The following is a 21,311-nucleotide window of genomic DNA, read 5'->3' as shown; positions in this document are numbered from 1 at the left end:
AATATATATCAGTTCGTTATAAGCGTGTTCGTTATAAACGTATTTTACAGTATCTGGGTATTCACGCATGACCTGACCTATCCCACCACCAATGCTGAAATGAAACCCTTCTTGACTGATGTCTTAGAGATGATGCAACTGAGTATATATTCTAAATGCCCATCAAAGTAAATGTTTTTCGGGCACATTTTTCCCATTTTTGTTTACTTCCTACCAAGAATGCCAGGAAACACAACTGGAAAAACGTTACAATGGGCTGTTAAATTCAATGTTATGTTATTTTATTGATAATAAAGTATACTTCATATATTTCTGTTGGCAATAAAAAAACAGCACCCAGGATTTAAAATGACGCGCCGATGCCCGAGAAATATTTCCTTTTTAAGCCTTATGCTATCTTACCCTGAACAATTAATAATACTCTAATCCTAAAAAAGTCACAATTTTCACTAGCTTGTCACTAGTGGTTAAAGCGTTCGCTCGCCACGCCGAAGACCAAGGTTCGATTCCTGACATTGGTACTCACTCACTCACTCACTCACTCACTCACTCACTCACTCACTCACTCACTCACTCACTCACTCACTCACTCACTCACTCACTCACTCACTCACTCACTCACTCACTCACTCACTCACTCACCCACCCACTCACTCACTCACTCACTCACTCACTCACTATATGTGCTATGTTTCACCAGGTTGGAGACAACACTATCCGTATTGACTTTGAGTCTGCTGTAACAGTTGCTGCTCAAAAGGCCAATGCTTCTGCCTATGACATTCCCGGCGATTGTCCCAACAAGGTACAGAACGGAGAATGTCATGTCAACATGATCAGAAAGGAGCAGTGTTCTTTCAGCTGGGACTGGGGACCGTCCTTCCCAACACAGGGAATATGGTAAGCACAAGGACCTGGGGACCTTCCTTCCCAACACAGGGAATATGGTAAGCACAAGGAACTTGGGGACTTCCTTCCCAACACAGGGAATATGGTAAGCTTTAGGAACTGGAGGACGTCCTTCCCAACACAGGGAATATGATAAGCACAAGGAACTTGGGGACTTCCTTCCCAACACAGGGAATATGGTAAGCTTTAGGAACTGGAGGACGTCCTTCCCAACACAGGGAATATGGTAAGCACAAGGAACTTGGGGACTTCCTTCCCAACACAGGGAATATGGTAAGCACAAGGAACTGGGGACCTTCCTTCCCAACACAGGGAATATGGTAAGCACAAGGAACTGGGGGCCTTCCTTCCCAACATAGGGAATATGGTAAGCACAAGGAACTCGGGACCTTCCTTCCCAACACAGGGAATATGGTAAGCACACGGAACTGGGGGCCTTCCTTCCCAACACAGGGAATATGGTAAGCACATGGACTTGGGGACCTTCCTTCCCAACACAGGGAATATGGTAAGCACAAGGAACTTGGGGACTTCCTTCCCAACACAGGGAATATGGTAAGCACAAGGAACTCGGGACCTTCCTTCCCAACACAGGGAATATGGTAAGCACACGGAACTGGGGGCCTTCCTTCCCAACATAGGGAAAATGGTAAGCACAAGGAACTCGGGACCTTCCTCCCTCACAGGGAATATGGTAAGCACAAGGAACTGGGGACCGTCCTTCCCAACACAGGGAATATGGTAAGCACAAGGAACTGGGGACCGTCCTTCCCAACACAGGGAATATGGTAAGCACAAGGAACTCGGGACCTTCCTCCCTCACAGGGAATATGGTTAGCACAAGGAACTGGGGACCGTCCTTCCCAACACAGGGAATATGGTAAGCACAAGGAACTGGGGGCCTTCCTTCCCAACACAGGGAATATGGTAAGCTTTAGGAACTGGAGGACGTCCTTCCCAACACAGGGAATATGGTAAGCACAAGGAACTGGGGACCGTCCTTCCCAACACAGGGAATATGGTAAGCACAAGGAACTGGAGGACGTCCTTACCAAAACAGGGAATATGGTAAGTTTAATTACGAGGCCGCGTCTTTCTAAGTTTTAGTTTACATTTTTTATACAAATGCGTTAACCAGGCTACATATGTTGGGAATGGTGAACAGATTTTCCACTTTCAAAGTAACTTTAGTAGGAAAAAGTAACTTGAGAAATTGTGGAACTGAATATTGTTTTCGTTTCGGTATAATTTGCTAAAGGGTAAGTTTAATACGTTTAATATATGCTCAGAGGCCATACCAACGTCTTCACTTGTTCTTGAAAACTATTCACAGTTCTATCCTGTTGTATTTGTAGGTACTTTTATTTTTTAAAATGACAAGCAAACTTTGCTCTTGTTTCATTCTTTGATTGAAAAAGGTGAAGCCTCGGTGACAGATCTGAGAGAATCGCTATTTGTGAGTGAATCAGTTACCACTGTAGGTGCATAGGCATGTAGCGGCGATCCTAAGAATTACAGAAAATAAGAAATGTCATTATTACCCCTTATTACAATTCTGATTTAATAAGAAATGAAAGTCAACATGTAAGTATGCCTTCAGTTAATTACAAAGAACCATTACTATGTTCACCGTCCTTGTTACCTTGTAGGAAAAGCATCTACGTCCAAGCTTTCAATTCTGCCGTGATTCGTGAACTCTCAGTTGCAACGACAAGAGGTACTGAATTGTAAGAAAACGAGCGGTGCACCATCTTCCCGAGGCAAGGGAGTTAACTGACTATAAGGACTGTTATAGTCAGTTAACTCCCTTGCCTCGGGAAGATGGCAGTGCACTGAAATTAGTGTTTCGGGGTTAGGGGTTAGTCTTTCAACTGGTTGCTCAAAGCAGTAACATTTTGGGTTACATGACTGGCAATGCGGAGTTCTCGTTGGTACCCTTTCAGTAAGATACTTTAGGGGCCAGATTCATTTGTTGGGTGTTTGTCTAGAATAAATAACTGCACATCTGAAACCACACGCCCACTGCGACCATTTTGGAGCCATGCCTAGTTGATCCATAAGGGTTGAACTATACATGTATATACATGTAAATACATGTATGTGTGGGGATCCTCCTCAAATTCTTGTCCATGTTGTCATGGCTCTGCCAATGGACTTAAAAGAAGATGGTTAACAAAGGATCACTCAAATATATGAAACCATAAAATATTTATTTCTGTCCAATCAAACTTCATAAAGCGTTTATGTTTAAATTAAAAACGTCAAAGCTAGAGAAGACGCAGTAGGTCTTTAATATTGAAGTAGAATGTTAAAAGTCAAGTGAAAACTGTTCTTTTACAGTCAGTTAACTCCCTTGCCTCGGGAAGATAGTTGTTCTCTGGCGTTGACCGTTAGTGTTTAATCGAGTTAAATTTTACTTTAATGTCACCTTTGTGAATGTTTGTGTCCATGGATCTGTTAACGAGGTAATATAGAACCTACAATGTGCATTGTCTGCACGGTTTTCTGACACTAACTGTGTTTCTTACATTTCTAGAAGCGGGAGGACCATGGATGCTGGATGTGGGCGTGTATTTTGACGTCAGCAGGGGTTCTGTGTCGGGCGTCCTCACCCTCAACGTTGTTGGCACAGAAGCAGTGAAGTCCATGCCACTGACTCTCACACCAACAAACAATTCATCAGTCTTCTCAGTCTCAGTCCCGAACGTAAGTATCAGCTGAGGTGAATGGGGTTTAGCGTCGCGTTCAACATTCTTATCCGATAGCGACGTACATGTATGTGCGTGTGTGTCCTTACCAACCCAACTCACTCACTCGGTCCTATGCCGGTTGTGTACTGCTAGCAGAATAAGATAACATGGATACCCCAATCTGACACAGTATCTTGCCTCCGTGACGGCCAGTCCTTGTTTTAATCCCTTTATGCCGAGCGCCAGGCAGGGTAACAACAAGTACCACCTTGTTTGTCGTTTGTACGTCGTTTGGTATGACGCAAACCACCGATCGTGCGCTGTCCGGGCGTGCGCTCGAATCCTTAAAGGAGATTACGTATCACAGTAGATGAGTGTTTTGTTAGATTAACACACAGGGTTTGTCTACCGGGTGGCCCGCCTCTGACTTTAACGGGACGGTCGGGTAGCCTAGTGGTTAAAGCGTTCGCTCGTCACGCCGAAGACCCGGGTGCGATTCCCGACATGGGTACAATGTGTGAAGCCCATTACTGGTATCCCCTGCCATAATACTGCTTGAATATTGCTAAAAGCGGCGTAAAACCATACTCACTCAGACCCTACTTCAGTTTTTCGTGAGAACAGATGACTCCTATACAAAATAAAGACTTTACTGATTTACTTCCCTCAGTCATTTCAGGAACAATTGAAGTAGGCTTGACCTGTTGTCATCATGACAATACAAAGGATTTATGTCTTGTGTTTGTGTCATTTGCAGAGTTACAAAATTGACAGATGGTGGCCAAATGGTTATGGGAACCAGACTCTCTACACCGTCAACGTCACCTTCACCAGCAACAACGAGGTGTCAAGCAAACAACGTCGGGTGGGATTCCGTAGCGTATATCTGGTACAGAATCCTTTTGGCAACAACCAAGGTGGGTGGGAAATGTGTTGGCAACAATCAAGGTGGTTGTGAATGTGTTGGTAACAACCAAGGTGGGTGGTAATGTGTTGGCAACAATCAACGTGGTTGTGAATGTGTTGGCAACAATCAAGGTGGTTGTGAATGTGTTGGCAACAACCAAGGTGGGTGGGAAATGTGTTGGCAACAATCAAGGTGGTTGTGAATGTGTTGGTAACAACCAAGGTGGGTAGTAATGTGTTAGCAACAACCAAAGTGGGTGGGGATCACGTTGTCAAGAACCAAGGTGGGTGTGGAATGTGTTTGCAACAATCAAGGTGAGTGTGGAGAGTGTTTGCAACAACCAAGATGATTGGGAATGTGTTGGCAACAACCAAAGTGGTCGGGGATCACGTTGTCAAGAACCAAGGTGGTTGTGAATGTGTTGGCAACAATCAAGGTGGTTGGGAATGTGTCGGCAACAATCAAGGTGGGTGGGGAATGTGTTGGCAACAACCAAGTTGGGTGGGGAATGTGTTGTAATCAACTAAGGTGATTGGGAATGTGTTGGCAACAATCAAGGTGGGTGGGGAATGTGTTGGCAACAACCAGAGTGGTCGGGGATCACGTTGTCAAGAACCAAGGTGGTTGTGAATGTGTTGGCAACAATCAAGGTGGGTAGGAATGTGTTGGCAACAACCAAGGTGATTGGGAATGTGTTGGCAACAACCAAGGTGGGTGGGAAATGTGTTGGCAACGACCAAAGTGGTAGGAGAATCTGTTGGCAACAACCAAGGTGGGTGGGAATGTGTTGGCAAAAACCATGTTGGTGGGGAATCTGTTGGCAACAACCAAGGTGGGTGGGGAATGTGTTGGCAACAACCATGTTGGTGGGGAATGTGTTGGCAACAACCAAGGTGGGTAGGAATGTGTTGGCAACAACCAAGGTGGGTGAGGAATGTGTTGGCAACGACCAAGTGGTAGGAGAATCTGTTGGCAACAACCAAGGTGGGTGGGGAATGTGTTGGCAAAAACCATGTTGGTGGGGAATGTGTTGGCAACAATCAAGGTGGGTGGGGAATGTGTTGGCAACAATCAAGGTGGGTAGGAATGTGTTGGCAACAACCAAGGTGGGTGAGGAATGTGTTGGCGACGACCAAAGTGGTAGGAGAATCTGTTGGCAACAACCAAGGTGGGTGGGGAATGTGTTGGCAACAACCATGTTGGTGGGGAATGTGTTGGCAACAACCAAGGTGGGTAGGAATGTGTTGGCAACAACCAAGGTGGGTGAGGAATGTGTTGGCAACGACCAAGTGGTAGGAGAATCTGTTGGCAACAACCAAGGTGGGTGGGGAATGTGTTGGCAAAAACCATGTTGGTGGGGAATGTGTTGGCAACAATCAAGGTGGGTGGGGAATGTGTTGGCAACAATCAAGGTGGGTAGGAATGTGTTGGCAACAACCAAGGTGGGTGAGGAATGTGTTGGCGACGACCAAAGTGGTAGGAGAATCTGTTGGCAACAACCAAGGTGGGTGGGGAATGTGTTGGCAACAACCATGTTGGTGGGGAATGTGTTGGCAACAACCAAGTTGGGTAGGAATGTGTTGGCAACAACCAAGGTGGGTGAGGAATGTGTTGGCAACGACCAAAGTGGTAGGAGAATCTGTTGGCAACAACCAAGGTGGGTGGGGAATGTGTTGGCAACAACCATGTTGGTGGGGAATGTGTTGGCAACAACCAAGGTGGGTAGGAATGTGTTGGCAACAACCAAGGTGGGTGAGGAATGTGTTGGCAACGACCAAAGTGGTAGGAGAATCTGTTGGCAACAACCAAGGTGGGTGGGGAATGTGTTGGCAAAAACCAAGATGGGTGGGGAATGTGTTGGCAACAACCAAGGTGGGTAGGAATGTGTTGACAACAACCAAGGTGGGTGAGGAATGTGTTGGCAACGACCAAAGTGGTAGGAGAATCTGTTGGCAACAACCAAGGTGGGTGGGGAATGTGTTGGCAAAAACCAAGATGGGTGGGGAATGTGTTGGCAACAACCAAGGTGGGTAGGAATGTGTTGGCAACAACCAAGGTGGGTGAGGAATGTGTTGGCAACGACCAAAGTGGTAGGAGAATCTGTTGGCAACAACCAAGGTGGGTGGGGAATGTGTTGGCAAAAACCAAGATGGGTGGGGAATGTGTTGGCAAAATCCAAGATGGGTGGGGAATGTGTTGGCAAAAACCAAGATGGGTGAGGAATGTGTTGGCAACAATCAAGGTGGGTGGGGAATGTGTTGGCAAAAACCAAGATGGGTGGGGAATGTGTTGGCAACAATCAAGGTGGGTAGGAATGTGTTGGCAACAACCAAGGTGGGTGGGGAATGTGTTGGCAACAATCAAGGTGGGTGGGGAATGTGTTGGCAAAAACCAAGATGGGTGAGGAATGTGTTGGCAACAATCAAGGTGGGTAGGAATGTGTTGGCAACAACCAAGGTGGGTGGGGAATGTGTTGGCAAAAACCAAGATGGATGAGGAATGTGTTGGCAACAATCAAGGTGGGTAGGAATGTGTTGGCAACAACCAAGGTGGGTGGGGAATGTGTTGGCAAAAACCAAGATGGGTGGGGAATGTGTTGGCAACAATCAAGGTGGTACGAGAATCTGTTGGCAATGTGCATGCGAAATATAAAGAAGAATTTATCGTGTTGACAGAAACAATTTGGGAGGGGAATGTTTCGGCAATAATCAGAGTGAGAAGTAACCAACATGGTTGAATGGGTGTTGTCACTTTGAAGAAAACGAGATGGATGGGTAACTTGTTAACAATATCCAGGGTTGATGTAGAAAGTGCGCAAGTAGGAACAGGGTTGTTTTCACAAGAACCAACCAAAAATGGATTTAGATATGTGTGTGGGCGAATGTGTTAACAAGTCAAACCATGGTCCAGCGTGAATAACAACTAAGGTCGGTTATAAACAAGATGTCATTTAAAATGGATAATGAATGTAGGTTGATATTTATAAGCAGGGTGGGAAGTGTCTTCAACTCTTTAAATATTTCAAGAGAAGTTATATAAATGTGTTTATATGACGGGTGCCTCCGATGGGGCAACATTAGGTTGCACACACAGGTTGGGAAACTCAAAAATGTTTGGCGACTTGTGTTTTCACACGACAAAAATGTGTTAGTTTTACATGGTTACTCTTCACTTCTCTCAGATACCGACACAATTCTGTAGTAGACGTACGTCACAACCATGTGATGTCTATGCAGTATCTTGATAGGTTGTAATCGACCAACATACGTTTCGTGAAAGTCGAGTACGAAAACACTAAAATGTCGGCCAGTGTATGGGTGAGAAACTAGTTTGCAAACTAAGTTCACGTAAACAAACGTTTGCGGAGTGGCTGAACAGTTCTACGACGGATGTATAGTACATCCTTGCAGGCAGAATATTGTGCAGGCATCTAGGTATTCTCTGCTGATGAACCATCAAGTATCTCACTACTGAAACTCCAACAACCATCCAAGCGGACATGGTGTCGACTTTAGGGAATGATGCTGTTTCCTTTGTCACTGTGGGCAGTGGAGTTCAAGGCGGGAAGATGATCCGAGATCAGAGAGATCTTCAACGGCCATCATTAAGGATGATTGACGACTCACCACGCGCCCTATAGCCAATGCAATTCCCATTCCAACGCAGTGGTTCTTCATATCTCGTGAGAATAAACGTCGTTTTGAGGCTTAGAGAGTCTAAACAGCAGTCAAAGCAGCGGAAACATCTCCCCGGAAGAGTGAGTGAGTGAGTTTGGTTTTAACCGCTTTTAGCAATATTCCAGCAATATCACGGCGGGGGACACCAGAAATGGGCTTCACACATTGTACCCATGTCGGGATTCGAACCCGGGTCTTCGGCGTGACGAGCGAACGCTTAACCACTAGGCTACCCGACCGCCCCCCTCCCCGGAAGAAGGTAAAATCTATTCCGTATACTGGCAAAGTGATGGCTTCGGTTTTCTCGGATTCTTACCATCGAAGTAATGCAGGTCTCAGACATTTACCTCTTTGGTGAAACCCACGATCACGGCCATGGTGATGACAAACCTAGAAACATAATCATGGTGAACCTGGATTCGAGCCCACGATCATAGGTTTCTGGCGTGACCAAGGTACGCAACTCTGTACAGCGAATTGCGGCGCCTTAGACGATTGGGCAAACCGTACCTCCCAATGTAAATTCAAACCGAAATACACTGGAACTATGGAGAGGATGTTGTCGCTTTTATTTCCTTTCATATCAATCTGACGCACCTTGGTATAACTGAAATATCTTTTTTTCAAAACGGCGTTAAACTCAACTCACTCACTTTCTGTTTTCTGTTACGTCACAATGATCATTGCCATGTGATTCGGTAAATCAAGATTGAACGATGTCATGTTGTTTGTTTGTTTGTTGTTCAACGTCGCACTCAGCAATATTCCAGCTATGTGACGCCGGTCTGTAAATAATAACTCCAGTGTTTGACATCATGATCATCGATCTACGCAATTGGGATACGATGACATGTATCAGCCAAGTCAGTGAGCCTGACCACACGATCCCGTTAGTCGCCTCTTACAACAAGCAGTCGCCGTTTATGGCAAGCATGTTGATACTGGTAATTGATGAGTAAGTTTGTCCTAGTACGTTGCTATTTTTTCACAGGCTTGTCATTCTACTTCAAGATAAACGACATACCAGTTTTCTTCAAGGGATCAAATTGGATTCCTGCAGACAGTTTTCAGGAAAATATTACCAGAGAAAGATTGCGCCGTCTGCTCCAATCAGCTGCTGAAGTCCACATCAACTCAATGAGGGTTTGGGGAGGAGGGGTAAGAACAATCAAGGCTGACACATGTTGTTACTACCGAAACAAATATATTGACAAACAATATATGAATAAACTATATACAAAGAAGAAATAATATGAGATGTGTACAATTGACACCAGAAGCATTATACATGAACGATGTCACCGTTTTTTTTTTATAATTGTCTCCAGTTTCTCGTGTTAATCATAAGCTAAGCAGTTAGTTTATAAAAAAAATGACGTTGATATGTTTTTGGAGGTATAAATGTAAAATGCAGAGTGCATAGCATAACTTCTCAAATAACTTTGATGCATATTGTACAAAACAAAATATATGGAAAAGTTTATGTTTGGAATTATGACTACCTTTTAGCATTGCCAGGGCCCACCTGCACAAAGCGATCTTAGCGGTAAGATGATCGTAACTCCCATACTTTAAAAAAAGCTTACAATAGTCGTAGAGCTATGATTGCAAACGGGCCCAGGTTTGTACATTGGCACTAAAAGCATGACACATGTTTTCCTGTATTTAATTTTGCTTGTGATATTTTCTTTACAGGTTTATGAATCAGAGGATTTTTATGAGCTCGCGGACGAGTTTGGCATTATGATCTGGCATGACCTGATGTATAGTGATCATTTCTACCCAACCACACCAGACTTCCTTGGTACCGTGTCACAAGAGATCACACACCAGGTACATCAGACATTGGGGTCACAGCTCGCGTGCGTTACTCTCACACACGATTAACCTTTGTATGTCATCTCAACGATAAACTATCCAGAGGGGTCGGCGTAATTTAAAAAAAAACCTGTTGTATTTAAGCAATTCAATATTGTAGTAAGATAGTAAGTCTTTCTCTAGGATAACATGTCACACATGAAAACGTCTTATCAAAGACGGTACTTGTTAATATATGTCTATAATCATAAGAAATCTCTGCTAAAAGCAAAGTCCATTGTACCATGAGCTGTGATTCTGAATCACTATCAAATATCTCCAGCCTTTGGTGTCTACATTTCACAGCTTTTGAGGTATAATTGGGCATGCTACTTCTACGAAGATTTCAAAGAGAGTCACACGACTCTTGCTCAAAGATGGTTTGATTAATGTTACAAAATTCAAGGACATATTAAAGCTTTCAAAACGCTTTATGGTAGACATGTGGAAGGCGCATTTGACGCTTCATTGACCATGTAGGCGTCATTTGTTATTTGGAATACCTTATGTTTCCGTGTTTTTACAGGTGGACAATTGACTTGCCTTTGCATGTGTTTGTGACGGGTGCCAATGAATATGATGCTTTTTCCGCAGCTGAGGCGTATCAGGCACCACCCTTGTATCGCCGTGTGGTCGGGTAACAACGAGATGGAGATAGGCCTCCGAGATCAGGGGTGGGTAATTGTGATGTTAGCTTTTACCTTCACTAGGCTGCTATATATTTACATCAAAGACCCAAGAGCTCTTGAAATGTGCCTGCATCCTGATCCCAAACAGGAAACTTTTTAAGTAAGACTGGAATCTTTTTTCAGATATCTATACACTGGCAGTGTGCAGCTACTATTGGGGCTTTCACTATATGTTTATTTCTACAGTTTTATACTATTTCTACTTCAGTATATTGATTGATATGGGGTATAAGTACATTTGTCTTTTTAATGTGTTTTTGTACGATCAAGTGATGTGGGAACTCTTTCCAATCCGATTCAAATCTTATATTTTACACTGATACGATTCTCTGCGTCAAGATCCGATGACACATCCATAGGAGGTCGCGTCGGGTGAACTTGCTAGACAGCCATTTCAGCGTCCATGCTTCTAAATTATCGGTACGAATGAAGCGAAGCATTTTATACAGTATATGATTTCTGTATATCGAAAGCGAACTGAAACGACAGAGAAGGAGAAAGTATAGCGACGCCGTTGTAGTGTTCTGGATGAATCATACATCCTGTCGTTTCTGAGCGCCGTGGCAGCTACACCCAAAAGGGAGTCCCATCGAAGAAATAGTTGTGTTATGTGTGGGGTTTTCACTTTTATATGTACGGAATTTCCTGCTCGATTGAAACACAAAAGCAGCTGAATCGTTTTAGAAAGCGGACAGCTGATTTCCCAAAGAACCCACATTCTTCTCGCAGATTAAGTTGTCAAAGCTCGCTCAGAGGTCAACTGACGCAACGTTCTGTAGAGGTTCTGTTCTGTACTCAGATCTAAAGGCAGAGTATCGTATGGTAATAAACGATCTAGTTTTGAGATTGAGCTCAATCATCCATGAAGTGGTTGTAATCACTAATGGAGATTAACACACCAATATCCATTTCAGTTGTGTATTTGGACTCGCAAAATCTAAAACGTTTCAAAGTCTCAAAAATGTTTCCTTTGCCAAACAACATGAGCCACTTGCTACTTTCTGAAGATTAGAAGCAAACTTCTGCCAATGGAGGTCTTGGTACTTTCAGCTTCCATGACTACAAGCGCTACTACGATGACTACATCAAGTTGTACGTGACAACGATCAAGACTATTGTAGACAGGGAAGACCCGACCCGTGTGTATCTGTCATCCAGTCCCAGTAATGGCAAGGATACAGAGAAGGAAGGATGGGTAGCTAAGGACCCTCAGTCCGAATTGTATGGCGACAGTAAGTCAATGCTAAGACAGACTTGCGTTTTCACGATGCTTATTGGTTACTGTTCTGTTTCATGTCAACTTTGCATTCATATGTGAACTTCTAGTTGGAGCATAGGTATGGCTTTTTATACACCTGATTTAGGGTATTGCTAATTGTATTTGTTCACAAATGTACTCATGAAAATATGTACAAACCAACTAACCACGTGCGTTTTGAAGTACTAACGAGACATTACGTAATGGAATTCCGGTGAGATATTTTAACGGAAGTAGTACTTCACTCAGCGCAATTAAGCGGTGCTCTTTGCTCTTTGATGGATTATGTTTTGGGTAAACTTCATGGAAGTCATTTTCTCTCTTAAAATCCACTAGGGGAGGGGGAAGGTCGCATTAATATTGAGTCGCACTTTTGAACAGGGGTCAGCAGTCGCATTAATTTAGAGACGCATTAATTTCATTGTATCTCGAAAACGAACTTTAACGACAAGTTCCGAAAGTAGAAAGTATCGCGACGCCGTTGTAGTGTTCTGGATACTTCATACATCCTATCATTTCTGAGCGCCGTGGCAGCCACACCCAAAAGGGAGTACCATCGAAGGAATAGTTGTGTTATGTGTGGGGTTTTCACTTCTACATGTACGGAATTTCCTGCTCGATTGAAACACGAAAGCAACTGAATCGTTTTAGAAAGCGGACAGCTGATTTCCCAAAGAACCCACATAATTCTCGCAGATTAACTTGTCAAAGTTCGTTCAGAGGTCAACTGACGCAACGTTCTCAACGTTTACAGTATGCTGTCAGTCTCAAGCTTTGCTATCGTTCAGCGGCCCGTTCTACAAAGCGATCGTAGCACTAGGGTGATCGTAGGTCCCAAAACTTAACATAGACTTACCACAATCGTAGCGCTACGATCGCTTTGTGGAACAGGGCCCTGACCTGAATGTGAGCACAGATTGTGTTTCTGATTTAACCGGGTCCCGTGTCCATTTGCATAGAATACCATTGTACGATCGTGCCATGCGACAGTGATGCATTGACCATCAGTTCCAGTATCTTGATCTAACGTGTATTTCCACAAACAGTTCACTTCTATAATTATGCCGCCGACCTGTGGAACGAATCAGCATTCCAGATACCGCGATTCGCCTCTGAGTACGGGATTCAGGCCTGGTGTGACATCGAGACCCTGGAAGATGTGTTTGACTCGGGGGACTTTGACTACTGGGGACCAATGTCCAGTCACAGGAATCATCACCCTTCTGGTCAGTTGTGTTAGTGAGTGAGTGAGTGAGTATGGTTTTTGAGTGAGTACGCCGCTTTTAGCAATATTCCAGCAATATCACGGCGGGGGACACCAGAAATGGGCTTCACACATTGTACCCATTTCGGGAATCGAACCCGGGTCTTCAGCGTGACGAACGAACGCTTTATCCCCGAGGCTACCCGACCGCCCCGGTCAGTTGTGTTAACATTACACCAGAAACATTTAATTTCACTAAAGTTTGGAGTACAAGATTGTCAAAACATTTATTGCTAAGGAAATAAAGATTTAAATTTTGAATGTTATATTGATGATTTTGTTTGAGCTCTTAAAGCAGCACCAAGTTTCAAATGTATCAATTCATTTAAGAAGCGTCATTTACACAAGTATCTCAACCCTTTCATGACAAAATGATAATTTAGGGATCACTCCTTAAGGCTTGTTTCAGCTCATACTATAACCAATCTGTTACTGACTATACTTTACTCATATACGAGTAAATGGCGTACATGATTAAAGAGACAGAAGCCAGAGCTGCAAGGTTTAGTTCTGAAGCATGTATCATGACTGCAGGACATGCTTACCCTGTTCGCGAACACCTGGTGTCATCACTGATTTTCAGTGGTCCATTCATTTTAGTTTGCCTTTTTTGCCCAGTCGAATCTGTTTCGGCGGATAACAAGGCTGTTGACGTTTTATATTCATTGACAGGGCACCAAATCAGTAACACAAGCAGCGAGATGTCGCACTTCATAAAACTTGTACCTATTAAGACAACCTGATAAAATGTCATCAAATGAAACAGTGAAGTCTTTACACTATTAATCTTTCTGAAAACAAATATTAACATGGTCAAAATATTATCTTTCTTCACTTTTGATATTCGTACACATACGAAATCCATGCATCACATACAATGGTGTTGGGAATGGAAAAGAACTCATACACTGACGATGCACCGTGGTACGTTCCATGTCCTTGTTTCTATTGTTTACAGGTAATATTGAGATGGTCAAAGAAGTTATCCAACATTTCAAAGAACCCACTAATCCAGATGCAAAACAGAAATTTAGTGACATCATCTACTTAACACAGGTGAGTGATGCAAACATGACTTAAACAGCATCCTTGCCAATGCCAAGGTCGTATAATACCATCCTCATCAGAAACTACCTGTCGAAGCCAAACAAATGTTTCTCATCGTCGTGCGGGTCAATTTAAACATGGACACCTCAGTGTTGAAAACATTTCCACATTGTGGAAATCAATGCCCCATACAGAAAAAACTTTAAATAAATAAAACACCTTGCCTCTGTATAGCTTAATGAAACGTCATATGTACTTCCGGTTTTATTAAAACATTTCTGTCTCAGCAGGGGCGGTCGGGTAGCCTAGTGGTTAAAGCGTTCGCTCGTCACGCCGAAGACCCGGGTTCGATTCCCGACATGGGTACATTGTGTGAAGCCCATTTCTTGTGTCCCCCGCCGTGATATTGCTGGAATATTGCTAAAAGCGGCGTAAAACCATACTCGCTCGCTCGCTCTGTCTCAGCAGATTGTCAAACGCGCTTTGAAAAAGGTGCTTGTAGAATTAAGGTTTCAAGGGTCGTGCGTTGTATATTGGTTTTGATGCTGAAAGATATCCCACAGTTCATGATGTATATTTCTCTGTCAGATCAACCAGGCCGTATCGGTACAGGCTGAAAGTGAACACTACCGGCGCTGGCAGAATGACCTGACTTCAGATGGGCGGGGACAGACTATGGGCGCCCTCTACTGGCAGCTCAATGACATCTGGCAGGCACCAACATGGGCTAGTATAGGTGAGTGATATGCTCTTTCTTTTTATCGGTTGAACATTTCAAGTTAATCCTACCTGGGTGACGGCACATTATATTTGCTGCTTGTAACATTTAGAAACTTATTCAAACAGAATCCACAGAGCTTTACATACTAGTATAATAGGCCAATTATAAGGAAAAGACTCGTGTTGTCAAGGCGCCTGGCATTGGTATCATAGAACATTTGCAATCATATTACCATCATTGCTCTGTGATTAAAAGCAATTTTACATTACGATCACTTCCCCAAGGGGACACCACGTGATGTGTCCCACTGTGGGGCAGAAACAACGCCCTAGAAAATCGCAGGGAGTCGATCCTTTCCAAGTGCATTCACCCATTCAGCTACTCTAATCCGCCAGCGTTGATGAACTATACATGATTTGTGATCTGTGACAGGGCCACGTGGCATCCACGTTCATGTCATCTGGAGTAAATGGTACGGTTTATAAATAATGGACACATTTAGGAAACTTGTACCCATGTACTTGATTACCATGAGTAATATATCGTAACCAAATCATGGTAAAGGTGGCTGATGTTGTATTACAGATTACAAAGGCAAATGGAAGATGCTGCACTACTACGTTCGGAAGTTCTTCGCCCCCGTTCTTATCTCCCCCTTCATGGACGGCAACTTCCTCAACATCTACATGGTGGTGGACGATATCTTCCTGACCGAGGTCAAGGACACCAAGACCGGCATGAACGTCTTCACCCCTGCCACCACCAGCCTCCTCCAGTCCAGCTTCCCCAACCACGAGGCCGTGCATCTGATGAAGAAGACAACTGAAGCCACCTCTGGAACACTCTACATCCAGATGTACCGATGGGACAGCTTCATCCCTCTCAAGACATGGAACGTTACATACAAGGTGAAATATAAGTATCCATCAACAATTATATCGTTAATTGTGTCAACATTTTACGACATCTACAAATTTATACTTAATGGCACAGATTAACACCACATTACTTTTTTATTAATATTATTTTGATGGAACTAGCAATAACTGATTACAATAAATACGTGTAGTAATGGTCCCGTGAAGATTCCGGGTAAGAACATGTCTTCAGAGGCGACTAACGGGATCGGGCTGATGCATGCTATCGTATCCCAAATGCGTAGATCGATGCTCATGATGTCAATCACTGGATTGTCTGGTCCAGATTCGATTATTTACAGACCACCGTCATATAGCTGTAATATTGCTTAATATTTTTATTTTGAATATGACAGTGTATTTTGGTTTCAGGCGACACAATCATCCCTGTCAGTTTTCAAGCAAGATATTGACTCTCTGGTGAGGGAGTCCGGTTGTCCAGGCAGGTCCAGCTGTTTTGTCTACATGTGTCTGAATGAGCTAGATAGTGGCATCAACGCATACCTCCCCCTCACATACTACAACAACGTCACTGGACTCAACAAACCTGAAGTTAAGGTATGTTGTAGGGATTCTTTTCAGAAAAGAATTCCGGATGGTCCCTGCCATACTCATATTAAGCGCCATACTCATGCCTGTTTCTTCCACGTGAAATGCAGATCTGTGTCATTTTGGGAATTTACTCTTACATCAATTGTTTATTTGTTTGTTTGTTTGCATTAATCCTTGTACGTTTATTGTTTAACGCCGCACTCAGCAATATTCCAACTATATGGCGGCAGTCTGAAAATAGTCACGTTTGGATCAGACAATCAAGGGATTGACATCACGAGCATCGATCCACACAAAAGGGATACGATGACATGCATCAACGAAGTCAGCAAACCTGACCACCCGTTTCCGTTAGTCGCCGCTTCCAACAAGCATTGGTTGCTGATGACCCTATTTTAAAGCAATTGTACCCCGGATCTGCACGTGGCTCATACATAAAGCCTTGGTCCAGAGTGGATAAAAAGTGGTCCATAATAAAGGCTTTAAAATTAGAAAAAAAGCGACAAAATCCTTAATCATAAAAAAATCCATTGTAGCGATCCAATTATATTATAAGCATGTGTTTATGAATCACTGTCAAAATGCAGAATCACTGGCACCCGTCCTTAACAAGTCAAGTGTTCGCCTAAACAAACGTGGGTTCATATGGTACTAGTTAAAATAGGAATTTCTTCTTGTCATTGATGCGTCGAGTTTGTCCTCCACATGTTTACCATGAACCTTTTTGAAAGCTTTACTTAGATACCACCGAAGATGCTTCTGGTAAAATAATGTGTAATGTGTAAAATAAATAGAAAACAAAACCGTTACCAAAATTCACATAATACCCATGTACAGTAAACTACGGTTATAACGAACATGCTTATAACGAACTGACGGATATAACGAACTTACTTTTTTGGTCCCGACTATTTGCTGTAGTTATGCTGTATATATACTTATAACGAACTACGGTTATAACGAACTAAAATTAGTAGTCCCCTTGAGTTCGTTATAACCGTACTTTACTGTCCTTATCTTTCACCATTAAGTTTTTTAAGCAGTAGTATTGTTTTTACAAGGTATTTCTTTCGCAATTATCTCACAGGTAACTGGTGTTACAAAGATATCCGACGTAGAGTTTGCAGTCACTGTTGGTTCTCCTGGCATCGCTCCATTTGTTTGGTTGGATGCACTCGGCATCCCCGGCAGATTCTCTGACAATGGATTCCTTATGATGGCGCCTTCTCGGACGGTGACCTTCACCTCTTGGGACCCTGTTGATCTGAACACTGTGAAACAATCATTGAAAACAAAATCTTTGATGGATGTTTATGTTTAATAACGTTTCAAGAAAGTATTATTTTAGTATTAATTATTCAACAAAGTTCAAAACTTTTACGAGAAGATTTTCATTAAAATAGATAAAATATATCAAATTATTTTGATATTTTCTTGTTTATGGTTGCAATGGTTTAGGTTAATGGTTTAGATGTAGATTGGGTTTATCAGAATTCATGATCAATAAAGCTTGAAAAATATGTACCAATAAAAATGAGAGAACATGTATGTTATGTAAAAAAGATATACAGTATATAATTCACTTTATCTTTACGTGTCAACTTTTATGTGATTTGAGTGTTCAAATATATATATACCCAAAATGTATTTTTTAAACCACCAGAAATTGCAGTCCCTTCTTTTATGACCTCTAGAAATGATACCGATATTCTATACTTGTCCCTTTATTTAAAGCATGCAACAATCTTGAAAAATAACATCTTGAAAAAAAATGTATATCTAAACTGATGTAATACTGCATGTAGCGTGTATTTGTGTAATGTGCTGTATATTTTTTTGGCTGTGTAATGAACTGTTTTCTGTTTTCAATATTTTTCTTCTTCTTCTTCTTCTTCTTCAATGTAACAAACATTTGTATGTCCGAAAGAATACATTTTGAACTCTTTCTTTGACTTTTTTTTATCAATATTCTCCTTCTTCAATGCAAAACACATTTGAATGTCCGAAAGAATACAGTTTGAACTGTTATCCTTTACTAATTCATCAATATTCTCTTTCTTCAATGTAAAAAACCATCTGTATGTCCAAAAGAATACATTATGAACTGGTTTCATCAACATGGCCTAACTTGTGACATGGTATTGCTTAATCGGCCAAGGTCATTAAAATCGAGCCAGCTGACAATGACATTTTATGTTTGGTGTCCTGAATCAAATTTCAACCGACAGCATATTTGCTGAATTTATTTTCTGTTGATTTGTTTGTTTGTTTGTAACGTCGCACTCAGCAATATTCCAGCTATATGACGGCGGTCTGTAAAAAATCGAGTCTGGACCAGACAATCCAGTGACATCATGAGCATCGATCTACGCAATTGGGATACGATGACATGCACCAACCAACTCATGCTCAGCGAGCCTGACCACCCGATCGCGTTAGTCGCCTCTTACGACTGTTACGGCAAGCATGGGTTGCTGAAGACGTATTCTGACACGGATCTTCACGGGTACTTGTCCACCTTGACATACTTTGATTAGGTCGGACACAGTTGTCTGATAACGTTTCTTCTGTTGAACTAGATAACATTTGATCACAGTCTAGCCCGATTATTGTGAGCCGATCGTGTTATCACACACACTCAAAATGTCCGTGGATGTCAGTTGTCTGTTGCTCTCTGTCTGCGTGACTGTCTGTGTGTCCGTCAAGGTTGATCTGACAGGAAACTGGACACTCAGCGATGCTGCTGGGGGTGAGAGAAACAATTGTGAATATTGACATGACATGCTCTCATCTCCATCCTTTTTACTTTGTTGTTTAACGCCAAACTCCATATGAGACGGCGGTCTGTAAATAAACGAGTTTGAAGCAGACAATCCAGTGATTGACACCATGAGCATCGATCTACGCAACATGTCAGCGAGCCTCACCACCCAATAGATCGGGAGTGTGATAACGCACCCTCAGTCTTCTAGTCTCCATCCTTTTTGCCCACTACTTATAATGGCTAAAGAAAGCATTAATCACACTTTCATGACAAAGGTTCGTAACGTCCTTCCCACAAGAGGACACGCCCGGACATTTCTACAGTACTATACATTGTAGCTCAGTTGGGCAGACCAATGATTAAGGAGGCCGCCATCGACATTAAACAGGAAGACATTGTTTCAGAAAGTGCTGCTTTTCTTCAAAATGGTTTCACAAAACGTGGAAAACACAAATTCCAAAGCTTACAGACGTTTTAATTTGACAGAAAAGACACTTAAAAAGGTTCAGAAAAGATAGAATTTAGAAACGATTGCTCCTATGTGATACGGACAAGAAGAATTGTCTAGTCTGTGCCATTATGGAGGCTATTAATCGTAACCACAGACAGACTCGCACAGTACGATGATTTTCTTTGGTGATATTGCTGTCCAATTAACCAGACCATATAGCCCGGTGAGCAAGTTAGCCGAGTACATTGGTATCTATAAAGTATCTATAGACAAGTAGATAACATAGGTCTCCCTCTACGGTCGAACATGGTGTACACAACATGATTGACGATGTCAACGTATAGAGTTTAAACCACATAGAATATACAAATCATACACTGTAGGATCATAGATGAAAAATCAGCTATAATGTTATGTTGAGTTATGAGGCATTGTATTACACCTCACAGTTGACTAATAATGGAAGATTGCTTCAGCAACAACATACACGGGACGAAAATGAGCGATTTCCCAAAATATACAAGATATGCAAACTTTGGATATATGATAGTGAGTGAGAGTGAGTTTGATTTTACGCCGCTTTTAGCAGTATTCCAGCAATATCACGACGGGGGACACCAGAAATGGGCTTCACACATTGTACCCATGTCGGGAATCGAACCCGGGTCATCGGCGTCACGAACGAACGCTTTAACCACCAGGCTACCCGACCGCCCCGCAAACTGAAATAACACATACAAGATTTGAATATAGAATATATATACAACTATGCATATTTCTGTACATATTCTGTATATATTTATCTACTCCAGTTGGACGGTGGGGTAACCTAGTGGTGAAAGCGTTCGCTCGTCACGCCAAAGGCCCGGGTTCGATTCTCCACATGGGTACACAGTGTGAAGGCCATTTCTGGTGTCCACCGCCGTGATATTGCTGGTAAATTGCTAAAATCCAACTCACTCGCTCGCTCTCTCCTCCAGCCTACAACATTCCCGCCAAAGTGCCGGGAAATATGTACACGGCTCTGCATGACAACAAAATAATACCGGACCCCCTCTTTCGAGATAATGATGTGAAACTTCGATGGATTGCGTTAGAGGATTGGACATACACCCGGGCCTTTGAAAGTGAGTAACTGCTGATACATTTTCAGCTTCCTCTCCATCCAAATTCCGCCTGTGTAGCAATGCAAACGATCAAACAGTGCTTTTGGTTTAGAAACCATTCATGCTCCAAAATCAGTATTGTTTTGTGTCCTTTTCGTTCCAGTAAGTTCTGAAGTTTTAACTTCTGGCTCCATTCGTCTTGTCTGTGACGGCCTGGACACCATCTCAACCGTCTACATCAACGACCAGAAAGTCGGGATATCAGAAAATATGTTCGTCCAATATATCTACGACATCAAGAAAGTTGCTAAGGTAAGACCAAATAATCCTAAAAGCTACAAAGAAAAATACCTTTGTTTAATTTCCCCAAACAGCAAATTTAAGATCCCATTAAAACATAATATCACTTCAACAATCTACTCCTTCCTAAGCAGACCGGCTCCATGGTCTAGTGGTAGAGCGTCGGCCGCGTCATACCAAAAGACGTTAAAAGACGGCACTT

At 42.6% G+C, this 21,311-nt stretch overlaps 1 protein-coding gene across 2 annotated transcripts in view; it reads left to right on the top strand.

The window, feature by feature from the left end:
* Positions 1–21,311, top strand: part of LOC124152335 (beta-mannosidase-like) — a 45,198-nt gene that overhangs the window by 5,962 nt on the left and 17,925 nt on the right. The window contains exons 4-14 of one of the 2 annotated variants that reach the window (XM_048381919.1): positions 701–900; positions 2,559–2,626; positions 3,446–3,615; positions 4,357–4,516; positions 9,175–9,341; positions 9,879–10,016; positions 10,635–10,714; positions 11,780–11,961; positions 13,034–13,213; positions 14,210–14,307; positions 14,887–15,034. In XM_048381919.1, the coding sequence (XP_048237876.1) occupies positions 701–900; positions 2,559–2,626; positions 3,446–3,615; positions 4,357–4,516; positions 9,175–9,341; positions 9,879–10,016; positions 10,635–10,714; positions 11,780–11,961; positions 13,034–13,213; positions 14,210–14,307; positions 14,887–15,034 (1,591 nt within the window). Of the gene's footprint in view, positions 1–700; positions 901–2,558; positions 2,627–3,445; positions 3,616–4,356; positions 4,517–9,174; positions 9,342–9,878; positions 10,017–10,634; positions 10,715–11,779; positions 11,962–13,033; positions 13,214–14,209; positions 14,308–14,886; positions 15,035–19,133; positions 19,238–20,683; positions 20,831–20,972; positions 21,122–21,311 lie in introns of those variants that run through there. The other variant, XM_046525247.2, reaches the window with a different exon arrangement.

This window comes from Haliotis rufescens, unplaced genomic scaffold (assembly GCF_023055435.1).
Source record: "Haliotis rufescens isolate VD_foot unplaced genomic scaffold, xgHalRufe1.0.p SCAF_4, whole genome shotgun sequence".
Taxonomy (NCBI): domain Eukaryota; kingdom Metazoa; phylum Mollusca; class Gastropoda; order Lepetellida; family Haliotidae; genus Haliotis; species Haliotis rufescens.
This window is presented reverse-complemented; position numbering and strand designations above follow the sequence as displayed.